The 25,526-nt window shown below is 34.3% G+C and overlaps 1 protein-coding gene across 8 annotated transcripts in view; it reads right to left on the minus strand.

Annotated features, from left to right (window-relative positions):
• KCNMA1 (potassium calcium-activated channel subfamily M alpha 1) overlaps positions 1 to 25,526 on the minus strand; it is a 516,194-nt gene that overhangs the window by 163,632 nt on the left and 327,036 nt on the right. For all 8 annotated transcript variants that reach the window (XM_085312304.1, XM_085312302.1, XM_085312303.1 and 5 more), the window contains 4 exons: positions 11,662 to 11,737; positions 5,890 to 5,965; positions 3,944 to 4,114; positions 2,169 to 2,260 (listed from right to left, as the gene is read on the minus strand). In XM_085312304.1, coding sequence (XP_085168430.1) covers positions 2,169 to 2,260; positions 3,944 to 4,114; positions 5,890 to 5,965; positions 11,662 to 11,737 — 415 coding nt within the window. The remainder of the gene's footprint in view (positions 1 to 2,168; positions 2,261 to 3,943; positions 4,115 to 5,889; positions 5,966 to 11,661; positions 11,738 to 25,526) is intronic.

Raw genomic sequence — 25,526 nt, forward strand, 5'->3', positions numbered from 1 at the left:
AGCTTAGATTCTCTGATGAAAGACCCACATGAGCAAAGGACTTCTTTAAAGTACATAGTAATTAATATTTGAATGAAAAAACAAAGCATAAAGTAAACTGAACAGTCTATGTGCTGATCACAGAGCTGAGTTTTAACCAACAAGTTACACGGGCAGCAGAGATCAGTAGAGAAAAGCATTGAAGACAGTGAACAAAACCRAACAGATAGTGCATATAAATAAAGCCAAAAAAATAAAATGAGAAAATAAAATGAAGCACGCCCCAAAGCTAGCAGGAAGCCTGTGATCTGAGCTGAGGCTTTCAGGATGTGGAGTTCTGACTGAAGATCAGATCCAAGTTTAGAGACATCTGAGCGATGCTGGGTACTAGTGACAAATGGAAGGGGAGAGACTAAGACTCCATATGTAAAATTATTTTTAAGTATAAAAATTTATTTAAGTCCTCTGCCATAACTCTTCTGGAACCTCAAAAACAGAAGCATTAGTTCTGTGTGTGAAAATTTGCTGCCTTTGAGAAAAATAATATAAGCACAAAAGTGAGTTGCCTTCTATTAGAAATAAGCATTTTGGGAAGTTACTGATACTGCCTTCTCTCAGAAATATACGAAGATGAAGGCATTTTATTGATCTAGGTAAGCCAATTATGATACAAGTTTTCAGTATCAGTGTTTGCAGTAAAAAATGACTTCAGGCATTTGAGAGTACCTTAACAAAATAAAATACTGAAAGAGCCATCTAATTGCTTGAGTATTCTCGAATAGCCTACCATTTAAGATACAACTAAAGGAAAATCTTGACTTATCTACCCGGTGATGTAAATCAGCACTCTAGAATTAGCTCTGTGGGACATTTAATCATTCCTGCCTCCACTATGAGGGCAAACAATTGATAAATTCATGTCTATAAAATGATGATGGCATAGGTGATGGTTTGAAAGGAACAAAGTGAAAAACACATTCCTGAAGTAAGGACAATTAATTAGATATGTTGTCTGGAGCATCTTCTTATGCTCTATGGCAAGGATTTTATATGACTCATCTATAAGGGCCAATATATCTCTACCAGCAAATGGTATAGTGATATGTAATGAAGCAAAAGGCAGGAACACTAACACRGATATAAAGGAGAAACTACTGTATCTCCAAGTACATTTAGTTCATTGAAGGCAATATCTCAGTAGATCTAGCTGCTGACAATGCCAGAAAGAGCTGGTTTTGATTTGGTCAAGAAAACAATTAGACTTTCATTACAAATATAATGAACTAATATGGAGTAATGAAATCCAACTGTTGCTACCAGCCAAAAAGAATATTTTTATGTCCATTTATAACACTACATTGATGCTAAAACTAGTATTTTCTCTTCTTAGGATAGATTATCCAGAATTAATGGGAGAAAATCACTTTAAAAAGATGTCTTAGATCCTAAAAGCCTGAGTGTTTGTAAAATTCAAACGAGGTCAATAGGGGCTGCATGAGATATGAATATGCTATTTGGACAGCAAGAAACATCAGTATCAGTCTTCTGATGTAGTCAGCATAATGGAATAATCTGATCAACATAGAACTCATCTTGTACTCCAGTATACCCAGTTTTGTAAAGAACTGAGTTATTTTATAGTCCTATGAATTATCATTCTAACTTAGTTAAGAGACGATCACATAACAACCTGACAAACTGAAGCCCAAAATTGTGAAGTGTTATCACAACCTTGATCCAGAAGTTACCTGCATGTGCAACAGCAGAATTATTTACTTGTGTCAGTTTAGTCCTAATGGTATTCAGATTCTCTTGAAGCAGGGACAAAATGTTGTGACTTGTACCATAGCATGGCCCAGGTCTCTAATCATAGTGTGACAACTTTTCAGTGGTAATATCTGATGTCACAGTATACAGTGTTTTAAGCTGCGAGTCAGCTATTACCACCTACATGGGCTCTTTAACGTCACACAACCACACCTGGTCTTTTTTGACTTACTTTCTGCCTCGGGTTGAGTTAAAAGTCCCGCCGTATTTCTTCCGATTAAGGATGAGAGCAGCAATTTCTGGCACGTAGCGAGCAAACATTGCCTACATGCATGAAACAAAAACACAAAAAAAAAAAAGAAAATGGCATGCAGAGAGTGTTCTACTGCAGCAGAGGCAGCAGAGCCTCTTGGGATACTTACTTTCTTCCACTAACCGCACTATAGGAACCACCATATTTCTTGCGGTTTCCTATTAACTCTATGATTTCAGGGACGTAGCTGGCAAACATGGCCTAAGAAGAAGATAGGAGACAGAAGAAAAGACTAAAAAGACAGGCCAAAGAAAGGGGGATGATGAATATTTTCAGAAGATATATATCTTTAAGATCTGAAAATGCAAAAGAATTAGGTCTATGAAGGTATTTTAAAAGAAAATTTAAAAATGTAAAAGTAAGTTCTTATAAAACAAAACAAGAGGGTTTAATGTAAAAGTTGGTCTTGGAGAAGACGCACACCTGATAAAATAAGGAAACGGTCAAAATCAGAAAAATATGCACACAAAACRAAACAAGAACAAAATTAATTCAAACTGGTATCTAATCATAAAATAAAGTTGTGTCTAATTCTTCCTGCGGAGGGGAGGGAAAAAAATCTATCGAACTCCACTGCAAAAAATGTAAACAAGTATTATCACTATTGCACATTTCTATTTTAAAAGACAGACTTTTTTCCCCCCTATGGTAAGCATTCAAAAGAAAACAAAAACCAGGTGGAATCCGGGGTTTTTCCCCTCCCATCAAGAAACAAAACGGTGTCATTCTCTCACCCCCCAAAAAAAACAAAAGAAAACTTTTTCAAAAGTTTTTGTTTTTTWAAAGTTTTGGAATAATACATGATAGAAAAAGGGTTATAAGGAGAAAATAAAAATTGTTCTGCCATGTTTTGTCCAACAAACATTTTCCTTGTGGCTGGATACTTTGAAGAGCTACTGCATTCATATGCCAGCAAATATGTCATATGTCAACAAACATATCTTAGAATGGGAATGCATATCCATTCCAAATCACATATATATGTATATATATATTTATATATATTCATATATATATATATCTGTGAATGTTACACATATAGCATTCAAAATGTATTTTTATATACATATCACCTCTGTAAGGTGTATGTATTTATGAAATCCATATATGGGCGGAACAAAACAGTACATACATGTATGCATATACATAACATTGTGAGTGGTCTGTAAAGCACTTACCTTGCACAGTGTAAATATTAAAATAAACTCTACTGTTTTAACAAATAATATGGCTGCAGGTGTTATAATACTGTTAGCATTGATAAATAACCGGAAACTTGACATAAGACAATTAGTAAGTTCAGTGTTGTGCACATGAAGGACAAAGAATACTGGAATTTGCTGACATACAAGGATACTGGTTATGGCCATRCTTCTCATGATTAACTGTGAGTTAAAATTGTGTTACATGACATGAAAAGATGTTTGAAATTAAAGACAATGTGGTTTGCCATCTAGATTAGGCAAGTTGCTCTTTAAGGCAGTCCAAAGCCACAGTGTTTGTTGGAATTCTGGGAAGGAACACAGAAGGATGGGGAAGACTCTTGAAACCGCAAACTGCCTTGAAATATCAGTAACATCCTCAAAAAATGAACTACAATCACTGTCACTTAAAAGTAAAGGGCTACGACTAACATTCTAAGTGAAAATGCTARGACATTTCATGTATTCACATGCACTACTTAAATGGATTAAAAAAATTCAAATTGTACTAAGTTACAAAATTTGAAAACCTCCAGCACAATATATATCTATACAAGAGGCATGGAGTTTCAAAATTACATTTACTAAGCCCAATATTATTATTGATTTAATTACAACATTGGGATATATAGGGTCAAGCAGTAAGGTAAGAAGGTATATGATGATGACAAAGAGTTTTTACCAATCCCCCAAGGATGAAGAAGACCATGAAAAGGCGACCAAGGGTTGTTTTTGCATAAACATCTCCATAACCAACAGTGGACATAGTAACCATTAGTAAATAAACACATTCCCAATATGTAAGCGGTTGGTTATTTTGGAAATTTTCCCATGGATCCCCTGAGTTCTCCACCTACAATGTACAAGAAAACACAGAATGAATTAATAAAGTAGTACCATAAATTAGCTCAATTAATATTATTTGTTTTTATCCATCTGGCATACTSTATATCCTTTCCCACGTTTTAATCCAAACAAATATAGAACCTAATTTTGTCCTAATTATAAGTCTTACAGTTCTTACAACTTGTATTTTTTAATGGAAAATACCTTTATTCACTGYTAGAAAATATAACTCACAAAAGAAGCCAAACAGCTTCATCTTATTCCAATTCCTTCTGCATATTTTCAGAGTGAATCTTACTTCTAATGAAATTTTACTGGTTTATATTTTCCTTTTAAAATATTATGTGGTTATTAATGATATTAGTGACATATTAAGAGCATGTGTGCATCACGAAAAACACACTATTACTTTTCCAAGAAGCCAGCTACTGTATGTGACAATTATAAGTTATAGATTTATCTCTGGGAAAGGAGTATGCCCTTTAAAATTTCTCATAAGATTTACTCCAAAATAAAAACACTGAAGTTTCAGAAGCCCTACAGTAGAACAGAAAATCTTAAACCAAAAAACACATATACTCTAGGAAATAGCATTAGTTCCCCCAATGTAATTAAAAAAAAAAAAAAAAAAAAAAAAAAAAAAAAACTTTTTAACCTTTTTTAAGGTTCAAATCTAGAAAAAATTGATTTTTCCCACAGTAAAAATGCTATAATGGCTTGACGGATTGTAAAAATATGGTCATTGATGAGAGAGATGTGTATCACACAATAGTACATCCAAAAGGTCTTCATGAGAGTAAAACTCAAATGGCATACAAAAAGATAAAAGTTCTGAATTTGATCTTGTGTATCTGAATGTAGTAAAGGGTAATTCAAATGAATTAAATTATACTGGATTAACAYTAGTATCATTGAAATTTGAATATTATTCCAAAGCCATTGCTAAATGACTTGTTACCACTAACCGTCTGGTAATTTTCTGATTAAGTTGAATGTACTTAAAGGATGAACACTTAACCATATTGATTATATTTATATCTAACCATATCTAATTATATTTACCAAATATATCAGTAAAGGTCTTTAGTTTAAAACRCCTGAATTATACAATTGACACATACATAGATCATACACACATACATACACATATTATCATAAAATCATATATTCTTCTTTACTAACTACCTCAAGTTTGTCAGATATTTCAAATACACAGATTTTGTGTTTGTGTCAGATATGCAAGACAAAACCATATGTTACCAGTGACTGAAAGACATATCAAAGGTAGTTTTGAAATAAAATTAAAAAAAAAGAAAAAAGAAACTAAGAAAGTAATCTCTGAAGAATGTTACTCAATGTTACTAATCTCATTACTTCTTGTGGAAATACAGCACCGCTTTTTCTGGCAAAACCATTGATTTCCCAGGACATCGTTACCATTTCATGCTCTCTGAGCCCCTCCCCGGCAGGCCCCGTGACAGTTATTTAGGAAGCATTGCCATCTACTGGTGAGCTATCATCACTGAAGGAGTCCAAGTCTCAGACACACTGAACTATTGCTAAGCCTAAATATAGAGGTTAATGATGTGAATATTACTTACTATTCAGAATTAGTTTTGAGTAAGAGACTGAAAATTCAGGCAGATATGATGTATTTTTTATTGTACTCTGTAGATATGTTAAGGGTTTATCTGGAGCAAGGTAATTTCAGGTAATAAAGTAGCTCAGAGAACAGATGACCCATGAAAAAAAAAACAGTACAACATTTTCAACTATACTCACCAAATGTATGAAGCCAGCTGCTGTCAGCCATGTGCTGATAAATATAGAGCACAGATTCACTAGCTTGATGGAATTACTGTAAGAGAAAAAGATAAAAGGGGGGGAACATACACCAGATTCTCTAGACATCATTGATGTATTACACATTTTTAACATGCGTCTCTACACAACTGAAAAGAGCCTAATGACGATTTCTGAATTGGAGATGGWTCCATAAGAAAGCATAATCTAAGGCCTACGCAAAATATGTATGATTTTATATTTACACAGTTTGTATTTGCATAATATAAATACCTTGAAAGAGYTACCAAAAGCAGCAATCTAGAAAAGTTCCCATGCATCTGAGAGCAGAAAGAAGCTTACAAATGGAAATCTAAACTGCATTTGTACTCATAATCAAATAAGTAGAAATAAATAATAGAAATAAAGTTCCTCTTTATTCTTTTCATAAAGAATTTGATTTCCTATGAGTTCCCTTAAATCTGACTTCAGTGGGAAAATGCTATACTTAAGAATTGCAGAAGAGGTATAAGTAAAGCTTGTTTAGTGTGTCCTTACAAAAATCAGTAAAATTGGAAAAGCTAACAAKGATGTTAAACAAATTACAAGGAACTGAAGTCTAGATTACTGATGTCTGAATGATCTTATCCATTCTTGGAACTATACTGAAAATTGATCTGGTTTTCTTTAAAGAGCACATTTCTGAGAAAGCATGATGCCTTAGAAAAATTGCAATTATTCCTAAAGCAACATGCTCTAAAAGAGAAGACTGAAGTGCAATTTTCATGCAAATCAGATTAAGCAAAATAGTTTCCTCAAGAAATGTCACATTACAGCTTCAGTAGCCAAGGTACCGAAATCCCTGTMGGTGATTCAAAGCTTGAATCCTGCAAGAAGACACACACTGGGAGACCCTAAGGATCAATGGATGTAGCTATGTAGCAAATAAAGATGAGATCATCATCAGATCAGGACACTCCTATTAGCTTCCACCAATGTGACATGAATAACAGCGCTTGTATAGGCGTGTTTTTTTCACGAAGGTATAAATACAGAGTCTCCGGAAGCCTGACGCTACTCTGTGCTGTACACCATGCCACCACCCCCCTTCATTGCTCTCGCCCCCGAAACCGGCCAAGTTTCAACCTTTGAATTAGAATTAACATAACCATGTCCATCTGTGCTATAATACTCCCCAAACTCTGCTGTGTAAGTGTGTGCATTCTGCATAAAGTATAGTGCAAGGTGTGTACAAAATGAGCACAGCAATTTGAACTGTACTCAACCACAAATTAGCTTTCAGTATCGAAGTACAGGAAAGATACACATATGATATACACAGGTGTGTGTACATATATTTTATATAGAGATATATAAACTGTGTTTATATATAAAACATTATATATATTTATAAATATATTATTATAGAATAATAATATAGTAACATCTGTATTATGTACTTTTATATGTATAAAAAATACACGCACACATCTACAAAGCTGCTAAGTTGCTCCAGGAAAAGAATTTCATTTAGTGGACCTAAACACTAAGGCAACATGAAGAGTATCAATATTCAAGTTCATTCTTTTTACTGGTCCTATACAAACCCTCTACCTTTACTCACAAAGCAAAAAGTTTAATTATGACAAGATCTGAAGACTAGAAATCTAATCTAGTAAAGCACGTACTCATGTATGAACTTCAAAAACAGCTATAGGCCCTCTTATGTGAGAGGCAGAGAATTAACTTACACCCTCAATTAGATAGAAGTGTTGGTTTATTTCATACTACATATTTCAAAATGTTTAGACAAGATATCTTATGACTCTGCACGAATATACTAAACAATCTGATTACGGAAAAACCAAAAGTTAAAACTGGAAAAAACTCTCAGTAGTAGTAGTTTTACACTAATATAACTATATTAATACTTCTGTTCATAATTACTTTGAGGACAATAAAGGTATATAAATTTCTAAAAGTTGAGAAATGATCTTGGAAAGTCAACCAGACATCAGTTCCATTAAAAAAAAAGAGTTTTTTTTAAGAGTTACAGTTAATGAAATGGGCATCTGTGGTGACTAGGAAAGGGTAATGTTTAACATTTGTCYGTAATAATTGCTGTACTCAAAATTAAGACGTTGAATCTCAAGTTTTGCAATTAATTAATGTTGATGCACATTAAGACATATTTCCTATTTCTCTCTTTCTAAAGTTATGGTTGATTAACATGCATATTTTGTTGGTGATGGCACTAAGACATAGCCCATAAATTCTTAGATTAAACAAAATGTTAGCATTCATGTGGATGCTAAGCTCCATTACGAAAGGCTGAATATCATTCTACACTTCAGTTTAGGACAGAAGAAACTCCTGATGCAATAAAGTATCATCTGGTCATCTATCACTATAATATAAGTAAATGACAGCAGTCATTAACAATTGATTATTTACATGACTTATTTGGAACATTTTATTTTTGGAGGTGTATTAAAAATTGCACCTTTTCTGTCCTCTATGAAACACTCTTGTATTTCTGCCAGAGTCTAAATATAGATGAAGGATTAGTCACAAACATTTTCATGCTCTTTAAGCTCTTTCCAACATCTGTGCAAAATCCCTTACTGTGAGCCCTGCCTAAGCCCCTACAGTTTAGCTGAAATGTATTAGAAAACAGAGAAGGGTAGGAGAGAAATTTTCAATCGAACATTGCACATTCTATTCTATTTCCTAAAATACAGGAAAAAATATTCTGAATAAGATGTACTTTATTTTGAATTCAGAAAACAAATAGATCTTTTGTATAAGCTTTTTATAGGCCGTTGTAAAACTTTGCTTTACCTTAAAGGTTCTTTTCAAATAGAATTAATAATTCTGCAGACATTCTAATAATTACCTAACATCCCCACACTTCTAGAAGAACTAGAAACTAGAAGACACTAGTCTTCTCACCGTCTCTATTTGTTAAGTGTTTAGCTTCTTTGGATTCTGTTGTTTTGAATGGTCTTTCTGTCCACCCTGTGAATGGGATTTCTTCCTTTAATCCTTAGTCACTATTTCCAGCAGCAATTTTAATTTAGATGTTACAGTAAACCTTTCTTTCATTGCAGGGGGGAGGGGAGAGGAAGAGGAGGACAGAATTTCTTCTTCTATTAAGGTACCAAATGTAAGAGACACATCAGTGCTCTTTATATTCCATCAGTTTCACATCTTCTCAGATACTGACAATTAATGCAAAGTACACTGAAATGACTGTAGTGGAATTTGTTCTATATTTTTTTTTCATATGAACACATATCACTTTAAACAGAGGACTTCTTTTTTTGCATAATTTTTGAATAAAGTAGTATTAACTATTTCTATACTATCATTTCAGAGCTAATAACAATACAAGAATATTACTATTTTAGTTCAACCACTTAGGTTGTCATTMATCCTCTTTTTCATATTTACAAATTAACAACAAAGTTGAAAATTTAAAAYCTTAAAAGTAGATTGTAAGAAATGCTAAAATATGTTAATGCTAGAAATTTTTAATCATCCTTAAGCAAAACCACCTCTATYACTTTAAAGTAGCTAGTTGAAAACATATAGTGCAAAATAATTGTTTGAAGTAGAGAGTGGTTAATACCACTCTCTACTTACCATATGTAATTACCATATGTAATTGAAATCACTGTCAGAATTCAGAGAAGTGGATTTTAATTTAATTAAACAGAAATTTATTGAGGGCACTAACTTTACTGTTCTAAYTCCAGCATGTACAGCTGCTAAAGTTTGTCTTCTAACCACAACTGTTCAGCACCTTGCTTTTATGTTTTTCTCAGAAAGATTAATAATACATAAGTAGAAACTCTCAACAAAATATTAATTTGATACTGTAACAGCAAACATGTACCCACCACATGGAACATCCATGCTAAGTAGGTCTGCTTGATGATAATACTTAAGGTGCTGAAAATATGAAAATTTCTCACTGTAGTTAGTTGCACCACTTTTTAGAAGTTAAATTCACATAAGACAGTAAATAAAAAACAAGGCTTTTCTTATGTCGTAGTTATGTTTGACTCATCAATTTTACAAAATAAGACTTTGTGGACATCAATAGTATTCCAAATTATTTACTTCATTTCAAGTGTATTAAGTTAAGATATGCATGAAAGCAGATGTGTCTGCCTATCGCAGGACTAGGAACAAGGAGAGACATGCAAAACCACTTTGAGTCAGTGACGGGTTTTAAATTAAATAAATAGTGCAGTGACAAACTGCTAGGGGTTAATCAGTCGAGTAAAACTGACAGGCAGTTAAGTAAGCAAGCTCTGCTTTACAAGCTTTCTAATAATCAGAATTTGGGATTTATGGATGCTTAGACATTCACGTAAATGATGATATCTAATCTGAGAATAAATTTTGACACTAGACAACTGCTATTTGAACGAACAGCTCAATCTCGAATATGCCAGTTTTGAATAATATGAATGTTGTTAATGTAGTATTCCTGCACTTACGGATCTAGAAATTTATAAATCCACTACTCCTAAAGTTTTTTTTCTTTTTTTTTTTTTTAAAAAAAAACATTTATCCAAAATTCTCCGAGTCTGTGGGAGTCTTCCACTGACCATCTTGACTCACAGTGAGGTTATTTTTTGTGTTGAAATGCAGATTTTTCAGATACTATAAACATCTRTAAAATTACTTTCTTTCCTTATCAAACTGACAGTATTTTAAGCTTCTGGGCTCTATCCTTCCTACATGTTCATACAGTAATTTCTTTACTTGACAAGAACTGCGTTCCCTTCAATCACAAAGCTAGTAGGTATATGAAAGTTTTACAGTAAGAATAGTTTTCTGGTTGAGGGTTGAAGGAAACAGTTGTATACCACGAGTGTGTACACATCTCAAGAATCTATTTGCCCACAACTCCTACTTAATGTAGCAAATAACTGGAGTTACTGGCATATAAAGCCCTCATACATATGTCTTCAACTGCAGAATGATGGAGAAGTAAGGAGAAAAARCAAAGATTTTAGAATGCAACTGAGTTCATAGTAATTGAAAAATAAATATTGGAAGTTAGGTTCAATTACTTCAGCTGAGGTATTTTAGGGAGTGATAAAAGATAAAACCTCTGCAACTGTGAGGTATGGTAAAGTTCTTTTTTTTTTGTTCAAAGTGATGTACTTGTAAGTATCGCAGCACCTATTGCTTCTTCTCCATAAATACCATATATACTCAGTGAAAGCAAGCAAGTTACATAGAATATTTTAAATATTATTTTAAAAGAATGCTATGACAATGAACATAATTAAAAGATAGCTGAGTGTAAAATTAGTTTTCAATGTGTTTTCTCTGTGTGAAGAAGGATGTTCTGTTCAGATGGACTGAAATACAACCACTCAAAATGCTTTTTAATTGTATTCTGTTGAGCAAATTGTAATTTCTGTTTTTTTCCAAGGCAACAGAGTATTGACTGATAATGCAGAAAGAAGGAATATTTAATCAATGTGAAGTTCTGTAATTCATTCACCACTCAGTCTCATTTAGATATTTTAGGTGTAAAAATCTATCAGGTAAAATATCTACTAATTATATGAAAAAAGATGCTTAAATTGATAAATCTTTCATTAGCAGGAAAAGGTTTAAAGAAAAGATAGCAAGTGTTTTTTTTTGCGAAAAAAACATATATTAGTAGGCTCAGAGATTTAAGTCATTCATGTTCTGTCACCACTGCAACAACTCAAAATAGCAGGAAAGGTCATGCAAAACTCTTACCTTGTTTTAAGGATATTCAGAAACTGCAAAATTTCTGAAAACTGTATCAGTCTAAGGGCTCTTAAAAATCTTAAGCCTGTATACAAAAAAAAAAGGTAAAAAATAGCAAATTAGCTCTAGTACAGAATAATCCAGATTATAAAAACAACATTTGATTCACAAGGACAGTGATCAATGAAATCAACCTAAGTAGCATACAAAATCTCAAATACCTTTGAAGTGTTCTTCCATACTTAATCATTCGAAGATCCTGACCAGGTCTTTTTCAAGTTATTTTTAAATTATTTCTTTAACAGCTGAAGCACCCTACCAGAAAGCCTTAGGCTATGTAGGAAGTCATGGGAGGAGATAGGTGAACTGAAAGCTAAGGGGAAAAAACCTTACTGAGGTTCAGTTCGTGGTGCTGGTACACATGTCGTTTTCTCCCAGGCCATCACAGATGCATACAGATCTGAAACTCCTCATTTCTCCAAGCTCCCACTTTGCTTAGTGAAAAATAACAGATTATGACCAGGAGATCTGATAGCCTGGATAAGCTAGACTGTGGATATGCCTGATTAAATTGGTAAATCTTAATGACGTAAAATCTTTTATTGTAGTAATGCTCCCTATCCCCTCCCTACTTTTTAAAAACTCAGACAGGAGAACACCAGAACCATCCAKTCTCTCTTAAAAATCACAAATCTGCTCTAATTCTTTCCATCGAGCTAAAACTATAGCAATAGCTTACACTCTGGCTACTAAAGACATAATGACTTCTATGAAGAAATAACATATTTGTGTTGAAATCAGGTTGCCTGAATAGCAGTTCCCAGACAACTACAAAGCCAGACATACAGAAGGAGAAGAAATAGTGCATGCACAAGAGAAAATACCATAAATGATTAAGGTCTTAAATTACTGAAAGATACTTACACTGATAGTAAATAATTTTGCCGCAAACCTTCAGTATATGATTAAAGATACATTGTGAATTATACCTATACAGAGCTTATAAAATTAAATGAAAGGCTTTGAGGGTATTTTTTAGTAGAGAATCGAGCCAACAGTTACATAAAAATTGTGTAACATGGTATTGTGACCAGTAGGCTTAGGTCCAGGGCAGCTTCATCTCATATATTCTCTTGCTTGATGTTTATTTTACCCACTTTCAGTGCTATAAAACACTTTTTATTTCTAGAGACTTAAGTAAAGACTGATCTTGGCAAACCTAAATATGTACATAACTGCCTCATCTCAGGGAAGTTCTCTTCATGAGCAGAGATGGTCTCATGTGGTGAGATGCTTGTTGAATCAAGGCTTAATTTCTGTAATATTCTAGGAAATTTGTTAAATAAGGTTTTTACTCCTGTTAAGGCTCATAAGTATCATTAACAAAGTAGAAAATTACTCCTGTCTGTGTACTAAATGGATATAAAGTTTATTTTTAATTAATGACTCATTGGGGAACTCAGGATTAATCACTTGAAAAGTGGATGTAATATCTAGAAAAAAAGCAATAAAATGGTGCTTAATTCTAAACTTCACATCCATTTGCAAATACAAGTTGAATATTTAAGATGATAGTTCTCAAACAGAGAGATGTATCTCTCTGCTCTACTTGCAGCGGTTCCCACAATTCCTACTTATTCCATTTCAAAGGAGAAGGAGCTAGGGCAGGAATGGAACAAAAGTCTGGCAGCAACTGACTTTTCTCAGCTCCATTACATCCAGCCAACTCCCTCACTCCATTCTCTAGAAACTTTTTCAGAAATTATTGGTGGGAAAAAGATAGCTAATTTCAAATATATTGCATAGCATTTAAGGAGAAGTTAATGAGAAGATTAATTGCAATAATAATAAAAAAAATAAAAGAGGAAAAACACATTTAACAATAAAACCTCTATTTCCAAACACTAACAATGCTTAAAGTATACTTTAAATGCTGAGACATCAAATGATATACCAAGGAGAGTGTGGGTTTAACGTATTCTTTACTGAACAAGAAAATCATTACAGATTGAGTTCTGCATTTGTTACTGCCTACACTACTTTAAAAAATTTCCTACAGAAACTAACATTTAAAAAAAGCAAGCAGACAGCCAGCTTATTTGATCTACAAATAGAACTGCCCTGTATAGAATCACCTTCTAACCTCTGTATCTTGTCTGGCTTATCGGACTGTGTTTTATAGCTAAAGCAATTCTGACACAGGAAGGGTCAAATTTTGATCTTCAAAAATCTCAATGTATTACCTGCTCTATGTGGTTCAAATATGAAGAATAAAATGAGAAGAAAATTACAGTTACCCTTATCACAACGGCATACAAACTCCTTTCAGTATTCYACTCTTCTGAAGACTTGACCGATTTTGTTATTAGGTTCCTTTACCCATGCTGTTTTATATGCTTTTCTGTATTTCCTATCGTGCAAATATTCTGGGAGTTCCATCATACTAGCAGAAATACAGCATTTCATAAATATTTTTCCCATGCAGTTCACAGTACCAAGATATTAAAAGGTATCTGACCCTATGAAAAGGCATTAGACAAGGACAGACAATCTAGATGAGATATCAAAACTTTACAACTACCATGATTCTATCTTATGCTATTTCTTCATATTCATAGAAAATATTTTTATGCTTTACTAGCTTCTGGAGAAAAAAAATAGACACACCAGAAATACTGAATTTTTATATTTATTATAAAATACATTTTGTATTATTTAAAAAGCCCTCTGTTAAATAAGTATGTTCATGAGATAAGAGTTGAAAACATTTCACGTTAATATATCTTATAAGCCTGTAAAACTTGATGAATTTCAATTATTTTCAATGTCCACTAAAATTATTTTCAATAATTATTTTCAATACTCTTTTCAAGCTAAATCGAGGCATTATATCAAACAAAATTCATTAGCAGAAAGAACACTGAAGGAAAACACTTTTGTCTGCCCTGACAGTCACTCCTCCTGCCCAAGTGCTGAACAAGGACTGCAATCTACCTCTGCGGGATGGAGTGTTAGCCCACTGAATTTAGTAAGGAAACTACTGGCTCCCACCTGAGTTTTGTAAATCCCTTCAGTACAATACCTAGCTAACTGGGGATTTTAAAATACATTTGGCAGTGACTGATGGTACTGTCAGAGAAGAGGAGAACCTGGCTAAGGAGGAAACAAGTTGAGGCTGGGAATAGCATTCTCAGCATTGGCCGTAGTAAGAACCGCAGATAGCTTGCAAACAAGGGTGAAAAGCTGACAGTTCATCATAGAAGAAGCCTGTTTAAAGTAGGAAATATTCAGCAATATTCATAACAAATAGGTATTCTAGAACAATGTAAAAAAGAACTGTGAAAAGTGGTCCAAACAAAAAGGATAAAGGGACGGGACCACGCTAGTGAGAACTGCAGATGGTTGGAATAACCCTGTTTCCATGTACTCAATACTACCTTGCTCCCAAGGGTTAAGCATGCAAATGTTGGTTTATTTTTCTGTCTGCAAGTGAAAGCCRCTACACCTGAGATCACTGTGATGTTTATTCCCCATAGCTACTACAGTGRAGAGTCACTCAGCCAAAACAACTCTGCATAGTAGGGGGTGTGCAATTACACGGTACAGCGTGCCAATGTGCACATCTCCCCAGTAGCTTACGTTGTCTGTAGACCTTGTGTGGCTTGAATTAAAACAAAGAAGGAAGGGGAATTCCCATTCCTGAATAGCTATGTTTCAAAGCTAACTGTGAAAGAGATGAGGCACTGTCTTTGTATATACCTATGTGTTTGACTCTCTCAGCCCTCCACAGTAAATTGTGTGCATTTTGAGAGACTGCAGTTAACTCAGAGGCTTCAGCCTTATTCTTCAAGTAGGCTGCAAAAAGCAGCTGCTGGGAATAAACTGTAAGCATAAAACTCAGACAAAATGACTTTGCCCTTAAATATGATTATCAGTATCATCTTGTACTTCACAAGGGGATGATGAATGAACTGAGTATTTCCCAGAGGAAAAGTCCAAAGAACACCTCATTCTGCTGTTAGTATTAATGACATGCCAAAGTGTACTTGCAATCATATATACATCTGTAAGCTGATGACACAGTAATCTTCACATCAATAAGCCTGTGGCACTGAGACTGCTGTCAAAATAAAAATGGCCTAAATTATTCAGTAGGTATTCATGCTTCAGTGTTTGTTTTTACGTTAGCTTTCCATGAATCCACAGAAAATCAAAATCTTTTAACTTGGTTTAATTTCTTATGAGTCTAACTTAGGAGTTATTGATAAAAGGTATAGGCCATAAAGAGTGGCTCACCTCTGAAAATTAACTGCAGGCAATGAGTAACGCAATGCTCCATGACTGTTCTCAAATCAAATCTGACTCACTTATAGCTAAGATGATAGTCTCTCTTTGAGGCCCACCAGCTCACTGAGATTAGAAATTTATGCAACTTGTTTATGCATCAGGAACGGTAATAAAAATTCTGTAATAGGAAAAATTCCACTAATTTTCCCAAAGCTCTCTCAGCTCTACATCTACCAATAGGAATGCATGCATCTTTCTTTCCTAAGCAGTATATGGGAATGCATTCTATTCATGTGGAGAAGAATTATTACTTTTAACATGAAATAAATGTAAAACAAATTTTTAGTTAAACAATATAATTAATAGTTGAGGTAGGGTCAATTTCTTATGTACTCTAGTAAAGTCCATTCTAATTTTGACATTTAATGGAATCCTATCTGCTAAATTAATTAAGGGAACTGCTGAATRGGATGTTCCAGGAGTACTTGCCCTTTTGCCTTCAGCACGTCACTCACATTTTTCTTGGCAACACACTTTATATTGGAATTTTCTTATAGGATCTGACTTGAATAAACTGTAAGTCTCCATATTACAATTTATACAAAAGCTATGTATCAAAAGATTTAATATAGCTAGAAAAATTCTCGGATCAAAAGAAGAATACACAAATGCAAGGAAGGGTCTGATACTGCTAATCTACTCAACAAAGTGCTTTTATAAAACTCCTATCTGCTCCATGTGTATTTACATCTGAAATTTCTGTCATTTGAAAAAGTAGTAAAAAAAAGTAAATGTTTATGCTTCTCACTACTGCCAGAGAAATGAAAGATTTCTATTCCTTTGTTTTATGACAATAATACTGTACTAAAACATAGTAGCCTTGCCCAAAAAGTCACTGCAGTTCAATTACACAAACTTAAAATTCATTTTGTTCAAACGATACATGCACTTCAGGCTCACACATACAAGCTGATTTAACTCTTCTTACAATTGCTCTAGCTTAATTTGAAGGTTTATCGATGCAATCAGTTGGTCATCTCTCATTTCCTCATCCTTCAACTCAGCAGTGACGACGCAGCAAAAGAAAGCGTTCTAAGTCACCCATGGCTGTTTAGCCATAACATCTGGGAATTTGTATGGTGTCTCCTCCAAAGAGTAGACAGCCCTAAGACTATGTTTCAGTCCTCACGTATTCAGACTAGTATGGAAAAAGCATAGACTTCAAGCATGCGCACACAAATATGAACTTCCACCTAGGAGGGAGAAATGAATTCTGCAAGATTATCTGCTCTCCCAGTAATTTTGCAGTCCTTTGATTCTATATTTCTTAGAGCTGTAAAATAGACAGTGATGGAAGGATTAGGCCATCAGGAGACTTCAGCTTCTAAATGGATCAGTAAGGTATGCTTTAGTTTCTTTGAGCTGAAATTATGCCCAGGATAGAAAGAAGAGATTCACAGATTTTCTAGATTATTATGATTATCAAACAAGAATCCTTTAAAATATTAAGACAAACATGGAGGGTTGAAGAAAAGTCTTATTTATTTCAAAAATATTTATTTGCATAATGCACATATAAAGGCAGATAACTACCAAAAGGTAAGTACCAAGTTATTTGGTTACATTAAGCTAACAGAAAAGTGAAAGTGGCRTTAAAATTAAGAGTAGAAAATCGTTTTCTCTATGAAGTTTACAGAGAAAAAAAAAACAAAAAACTTCATTCTGCATTTTGGTCCTAAAAGTTCCTTGAATATGGTATTTTCCTGCTTGTCAGGTTGCTTTGCAGTCTTTCTACTGAATTGATGCTTTCAAGTGGATTAGTATACAGCAGCAATTACCCATAGGTTACAAAGGAAATTTGTAACTGTRCATCTATAAAATGGAAGAGAGAAAAGCACAACTAAACTATTATCTGTTCTTAAAGGAGAAACAGGAGTTGGGATATTTTCTCATTCTACATGAGACAGGTTAATCTAGATGAACCGAGTTTTCTTGCACGCTTGCAGGATCACACATTTCTCACCAAGGAAAATATATGACCCCTTTTTTCTTTTCCTGTGTTGTTGCTTCTGCCAATAGCGTATCCAAAAGTATTGGGATAAGAATGTAATCTATATCTCTAGGGATTTCATAGGGATTTTTGAGTCCATTTCTATTCTTTGCAAACCATTCACCTAAAAGCTCTTCAACTGAGCTGTTTCTGCAGATTCTTTTAAACTAATCTCTTTCCTGAATATTTTTAACAGCATGTTATTACAGCATATCAAATTACCACTGCAGCATTGGTCCAAATATTTCCAAATAGTCTTTTTATTCTTTTTAAGATATTTGTATTATTTGAGCATCTAGAGTAATAATACAATAAGCACTTTAATAAACTGAATGGTATTTTCAGTGAATGATTTCATTACTCATCAGACCTATCAATGGCTATTGATACCCTACATTTGATCGAGACCATATGTTTTACTGAAGATTAAATAAACAAGAATCCATCTTTTGGAAATCAGTTTTAACCTTTCCTGAGACATATGTAATGAACAGATGACTTTAAGGATGAAAAATCCTTCTGTCCTGAATGCTTTCACATAGCTCAGCAGAGCAATCTGGGATTCCACTCCCAAGAGTGGACAGAACGGGACAAATCTGAAAATAACGATTCAACAACACTGACATGGAAGACAAGAAACAGGACAGGAGGTACAGAACTCGTCCTTCCTTGGAAGCAATGCAAAATATTCTGATACATTTCCCTGCTTATTTGTATTACGCAAATGTACAAACAGAAAAATAAATAACCTATGACTCAGGAGACTGAAAYTGCATCAGGTTCATAATCTACATAGGTTGTATACCAATAGCTTGCAAACAACACTGTATCAAACCATCCTTAATAAACCTCTCTGCTGCACATTTCTTTAGCTTACATTTACACCTGCTGAAATAATTACAGTGGTTCTAAAAATAACCTAAATCATTTTCCTAATAGCACCACTATTGCAGAATATTACATCCCATACTGTAGTAAAGAACAGATTATTTGATTTTAGAACACTGGATCCTTTTAATGAGGTACTAGAGATACAGACACATTACATCTTGTGAATTTGGGAAGGTATTTTTCCTATAAGACAAATGAAATCCTGTAGTATTATTTTGAAGACAAAAAAAWTAATTACAGTATCTTTGCAGAAAAAAACAACACTAGTACCAGACAGAATCACAAACTACAGTTCTGAAAAAAAATGTTTAAAGTTAGAGTTGGACCTTACCCCAGTAGGAGCCGACCCTATAACAAGACACCAAGGAGTTTCGAAAAGTACGATGCTCTTCCTTTTCAGGGACATTATGTCCAGCTTTGACACGATATCCATTTTGAAACAATTCTCCAAGAGACTTTTTACGCCTTCTAGTACTTTTATAAGTCTCTGCACGTGTGCCCCCGGAAGGGTTGTGGTAGACTAAAATCTTGCTGGGAATCATGATTAGGTATCTTCAACTTCAGAAACACTGAGCGTATAAAGTATTATGGTCCAGTCTTCAGTCAGAGCATGCACTAATAGCAAATAGAGTCAAATATTTCCCCGTCTTTTTTTTTTTTTTTTTTCCTAATTCAGTATCAATGTGAAGAGATCGTTGAGAGTTCTTTCTTTAACAAAACTGCTCTTTTGAAGCAGATTTATTTTACTGGACAGGGGATAATGCAAAATTTACTTTTATATATTTCCAAAAAGATAACTCTATATAATCTAATCCCTTTTTGTTACAAAACAAACATAATTAATTCAAATACAAAACTCAGCCCCCCAAAAACACTAAGAGTACCATCAAGTGAATAGACAAAACACAAATCACAGAAGCAGGCAGGCAGGCAGTGCAGATGCTGCTCTGATCCCTGATGTACCAGAGCTTAAAAGCCATCTTCTATCCGGATATTAGCACATAAGCTTCTTTCAGATACACCAAAGATCCACATCTGCCAACCCAAAACCCACAGAAGTGATGCCCTTCACTTGGACTGAACAGGTACTCTTGTAAGGAACATAGTCGATTTAGGTCATATACATAAAGGCCATTTTTACTACATTTTTTTTTTCTTTGACATTTTTACATCATCTGTCTGCTAGTTAAAGCTGCTATGCAGAAGTCAGAAGTCACATAATCAGCCAACTCTTACACGATTTATCCCAGATGAAACCAAAAAAACCACAACAACCCTTCATCTAATCCCAGTTAATGACAACTCTACCAAAGAACAACAAAAATCTTTAGCCATAAACCACAAGTGTAAAGAAGAGAGTGCATTTGTTCTCTCGGCAGACTTGCTCTGCAAATATTGACAAAAACAGATTTTTGTTTAGTCACTCAATTAGCAAAAAAGAAACAAACAACCCTTCAAAATATAAGTAAGGTGAGATATTATCTCCCATGACGTACAACATCCTTTCTTAGTCAACCTTCCTGCTTTGGGCTTAACACACAAGCTCCATCTTGCAAATCTACCTTCTTTTCCAGGAACATGGTTATCATTCCTTTTTTTTGTTCCTAGAAGAGCCACAAACACATATATGCTAAAATATATCAATACCTGGAGTACAATGCAATGTAGGCATAAAAGCAGATAGCACCAGGCATTTACAGGAAATGTAGAGCATCTCCAGTCTTAGAATCTCAAAGCATTTTTGAAATGTTATTGAAGTATAAGAATGTCAATTTTAGAAATGTCACACAAACTTCAAGTTTCAGTAATATGAGGTGAGTGAATCAGAGGCAAATCACTTCAGTGACTCTTCTACATTGTAACCTTTAGACTACATTCTTACAAACAGCCTGGYCATGTTCCCACTGGTGACAATAGCAAAATTTCATTCAGTCTAGTGGGAAGAGTGTTTGACCCTATACATACGCATAAAGACACATACRTAAAATATCTGCAGGCACTTGAATTATTCCTCTCAAACAGAAAAGATTTTACAGAGATAGTACTTAACTGTGTTACTAATCACATCTTGTACTATTCAAACYGAAAGAACATCCCGTTTACTTTTTTACCATGTAAGAAATAGTATTTCCTTCATTCTTGTATTTCACCTTGCATAGTATTATAATCTTGTTACTGTCCGATTTTAAACTTAYCTACTTATAACATATCTACTTATTTAGTAGAGAAAATGTTTGAGTATAGAATCCGGTTGCTTTCCAAGCCTTGAACATTTCTAAAATAGGTCAGTACCTCAGAAATAAATAGCAATAGCAAGCTTTTTCATYTCATTTACGTAACTTATAATTTGGTCTTAGCGATCTGACATTATTCCTTTAACTCTCCCAGCTCCCTGGCACAGAGAATGACAGTCAGATTTTTATTGATTTTCACCCATTTTGATTCAATGCACTTGCTGCTCTTGCAAACAGCAAAATCAAAAAACATTAACTGAATGACAAAAACTGCAAATAAGTCTAAACTAAATCCAAACCRCAAGTTAAAAATGTGAATATGATTTTCATCAGAAGCAAGATGATGACATATCATGCTGAGCAGCAGTATCCAGCCATAGACAGAATCCCACAAAGATGTTTGTTTTACTTTCATCCCTCCCTAAGCAGAGWTTTCTGGTTTTCAGTGGGATAGTTTTGGCATTTTGCACCTCAATCTGATTATGTAAAACAGCTCACTGTTTTCAGTGGGAGTAGTTACATTCTCGACCATCTATACTATCTCTCCTAAACAGCATATAATGAAGCCAACATCTGCAAGGTCAATCTCAACAACAAATTTAAAATGCTTTAATTAAGCAGTGCTTGGAGGAACATAATTATTTATCTCACAGGATCATTATCTAGTCAAATAGTGAATTAAATTATGAGTATCTTAGTATGTATCTGATCAAACTTTTCTTTTTTTTTCTTTTTTTCTTTCTTTTTTTTTTTAAGGAGTGTTGTATGTGTCTGTGATGGGAATTCACTGGAGTTCAATTCTGTACAGATCAGACAGAAGATGCCTGCATTAGAGTTTAACCTATTGTCCACGGGCATTTCAGCAATACAGAGAAGTAAACTAATCTAGAGGACTAAATGCTAGAATTTTCTGAATTTCAAGCTCAGTGGTTAAATTCATCACAGAGTAACAGTACAATTGTTACTTAGAGCTCATCTTTGCATCAAAATAGCACAGCATTAGAACAAAAGCAGGTCTTTTCAGTTATGTTCAACCACTTAAGAATCGTAAACCTATTTGATTCCAAGTTCTAAAAAAAAAAATTAGGCTAACAGCTACTTCTCAAATGTCATGAGGTGTACCTTAGGCTGAACACAACATAAAGCATCACATGCAGGGAGATGAAATAATGCCACATTTTTTGTTGCTTGTATTTTTAAATATCTTCAAAGAAAATAAAGACACGTAAAACTAAGATCTCAATGAACATGCCAACTCTTTATAAAATTCTGCAGACCCCAACATGCTGAAAATCAGTGGAACATTTATTGGATAGCAATTTAAATAAAGTAAATGAGACAATGCATGGCAAGATCACAGACTACAGACAGTAACTCAAACTTTAGCATTTCAGAGAAACACCACACATGAGAATATCTGCTTCATGCCTAGCCTGCATGCAATACCTCAAAGTCATTCACTGTATTTCCTCAGTGACGGAAGGTAGATCATAGGTAAGCAGTAAGCTTTTACTTCAAGAATATTAATTGGAAGCAACACARGGAGACTGTTAGGTTAGAACCAGTTTTCAGCAACTAGGTCACCACTTTGTTACTACCTATTTTTAAGAACCGAAATCTATCTTATAAAGACAGCATAATTTAAGATGGGCAGTAGACACTCTAGTCCATCCAGGTACCATCAGCACTGAGCTGTGCTTAGGATTGCAGAACAACACATAAAATACTAGGCAGTACCATAGTGCAAAGTTACTGGAGACAGCATAGTACAACMTAGTGCTGTGGAGAGATATGTACCTTTGCCTGGGTTCCAAAATCAAAATAGCCATGCTAAAATAGTACACTCTCCAGGCTAACATCAGCTTAGAGGGGCCACCATGCTAATGGGGCTATACTGCTTTAAAACCTGCGAGCTCATCTGGAACAATCTGGGGCTTTTTAATCTAGATCCATATTGTGCCATTTAGTTATGCTCAGTGATTCAATATATATGGCTTCACTTTGAGTCAGATATTGTCAGGTATATAAAATTTATCTTTATTGTTTCTGTACAATTTTAGAGGTTATTAGGTCATTTTTTCATATTAGATGAAAAATGAGATTCCAGAAATCTGTTCTTTGAGGCTAAACTACTTTTTTCTTCAGCTGTGAAGAAAACTACCTTTCAGACATCCCATAATCTAGCTGATACCAGCATGTAAGTGAAAGTCTGGAGTTAGATTAAGCAGATAAAGACAAAGCCATTGTGAAAATGGCACTGCTTCCAGTGTTTCTTCACTATTTCCTACAACTGTGGAGGACACAGTTGAAAAAGTCTCCAGGACTGAGGTAAACTCCTAAATCTTTTGTGCTGCCAGAAACACCAGAGATGTGTGCAACCTGCTCCGAAGCATTTCCTCCAAACTACTGAACATTCATCCTACCATATCAGCCATGTTCTAAAGAGCTCTAGGATGACTTGTTATAATCTATTGGACCTCGAAGGAATTTAAGGCTATTTCAGAGATGATAAAAGTGAAGTTCTCTATATTTTCAACAGAAGCATATCCTCAGAGCGTATCATTCCATGACCCTCCYTGAACTTGCCATAATTGTTTCCACTTCTGGAAGCACTGCACCCATTAAATGGCAATTKCCTTTCAAAGTCCATCTAAAAACTATCAATCTCAAATATTCAGGAGAATAAAGTAAGACCTCCTCAGCAGCTGAACTCTGCCTTAGCTTTAGCTGTTAGGAACTAGGCAGTTATATCATCCTGCAAAAGACCAAGGGAAGAACAGCTCTTTGGCAATGATATCCAATGTGTTGGGTTAAAAAGGACATCAAATTATTGTCCCATAAAGCATAGGTTACCCTAAAGAAATAATCCTAAAAGTTTTCATTGACCCTCTTTCAAAAAGCATAAAAGCATTACTCATAGGAAAATAAAATGACAGAAACCAAACTTACTGTGCTTGCGTATGTAAAAGCTATTCCAGCTGGCCAACTACTTTTTTCATACAGTTTTGTAGCRTTCTCCATGTGTCGACAGAATAATTTTGTATCCATTCTGCCAAGCACTTAATCCTCAATAATTGCACTAGATGATTAAGAAGGTAAAACTGTAATTCAAACGAGTTCCTGAAGAAATGCATCTAGTTATATTATTTATTTATTATCTCTCAGTCTCAGACAAAATCTTAGAATATTAAATCACTTTCAGAAAGGTTAGCACTAACAATAACAAAAACAGGGTCACTGCATCTGTAAACAATGTTTGGTTCTTTATCCCTAATTACATGGTTTTAGCTTATACCATTTAAGGCAATGACTATGTCACACTCAAGAGTGAATGAACAGTAGATCTTTACAGAAAATCAGAGAAGCCTGCTTTATCTGGCAGTCAGTCAACTTTGTAAAGGAAGTATTATCTCACCAGACTGATAGTGGTACCATTTTTAATGAAAAGTTGAAAACATGAAGAGAAGAAAAAAACAATATTCATGCTTACCTCGGGAAAAAAGACAAAATGAAGAAACAGAATATATTGATCTCAAATTTTTCTATTTAACGTTGTGCCATCCTTTCTAGACTCTGAAGACCATATTCAAAGAGGACACAAAAAATGTTCTTTTTAAATTCTTTGATTTTGGAGAATAAACTAATTGGACAGTTTACCAATAATGTGACTAAAATCAAGATGGCCCTTTAAATCAGATGTAATCTTGGTCAGCTAACCTTGCAGAGAGGTGGCATTGAAGGTGGAAATTTGGAATTTGTTTTTTTAAAGTGCTCATTACAACAGAGCATAAAGTAGTTTAACTTAATGAGGAAATGACAAGTCAGCATCCTGTATAATTTCTCCTGGCATTCACCAGGAACAAATCGCCCTAAATCAGGAATATACTGTTCTGAGAGGCTATAACCGTGGGGCAGGACAGAACGCTTAGAACAAGGGCAAAGGAAGGACAAAGGCCAGATCTAAACCCTGACTCATGCTGCAGGACGTTGTTTTAAAAATCAGATGTCTCTGTTCCTACGAGTTACAAGGCACAGACTGGAACTGTCAAAGAAGCAATGAGCATACTATGAAATAAGACGTAAAAAGGATTCGCGTGTTTCTGTTCTAATCACCTTGCATGATATTCTGCGTTTTGGCCACGAAATCTTCTTTAGTCTTTAAACTGCACAAATAGGAAATGTTTAATTATGAAAAAAAAATTACAAAAACAATACACTTACAACACAGTATAAGCAATTATGCTAGACACAAAAAAGCCTTCCAATTTTCTGACTAGATGTATACTTCATATAACATTTATCTCTGTCAAAGAGAAGTGATACCCTTTTAATCACCACAGAGAATGATCCCTTGTGCATCGTATAAATTTTTACTGTAACAACAAACAGAGTAATTCATACCAAGTGTTAGA

Source organism: Rhea americana, unplaced genomic scaffold (assembly GCF_003343005.1).
Source record: "Rhea americana isolate MKP2758 unplaced genomic scaffold, rheAme1 scaffold_36, whole genome shotgun sequence".
Lineage (NCBI taxonomy): Eukaryota > Metazoa > Chordata > Aves > Rheiformes > Rheidae > Rhea > Rhea americana.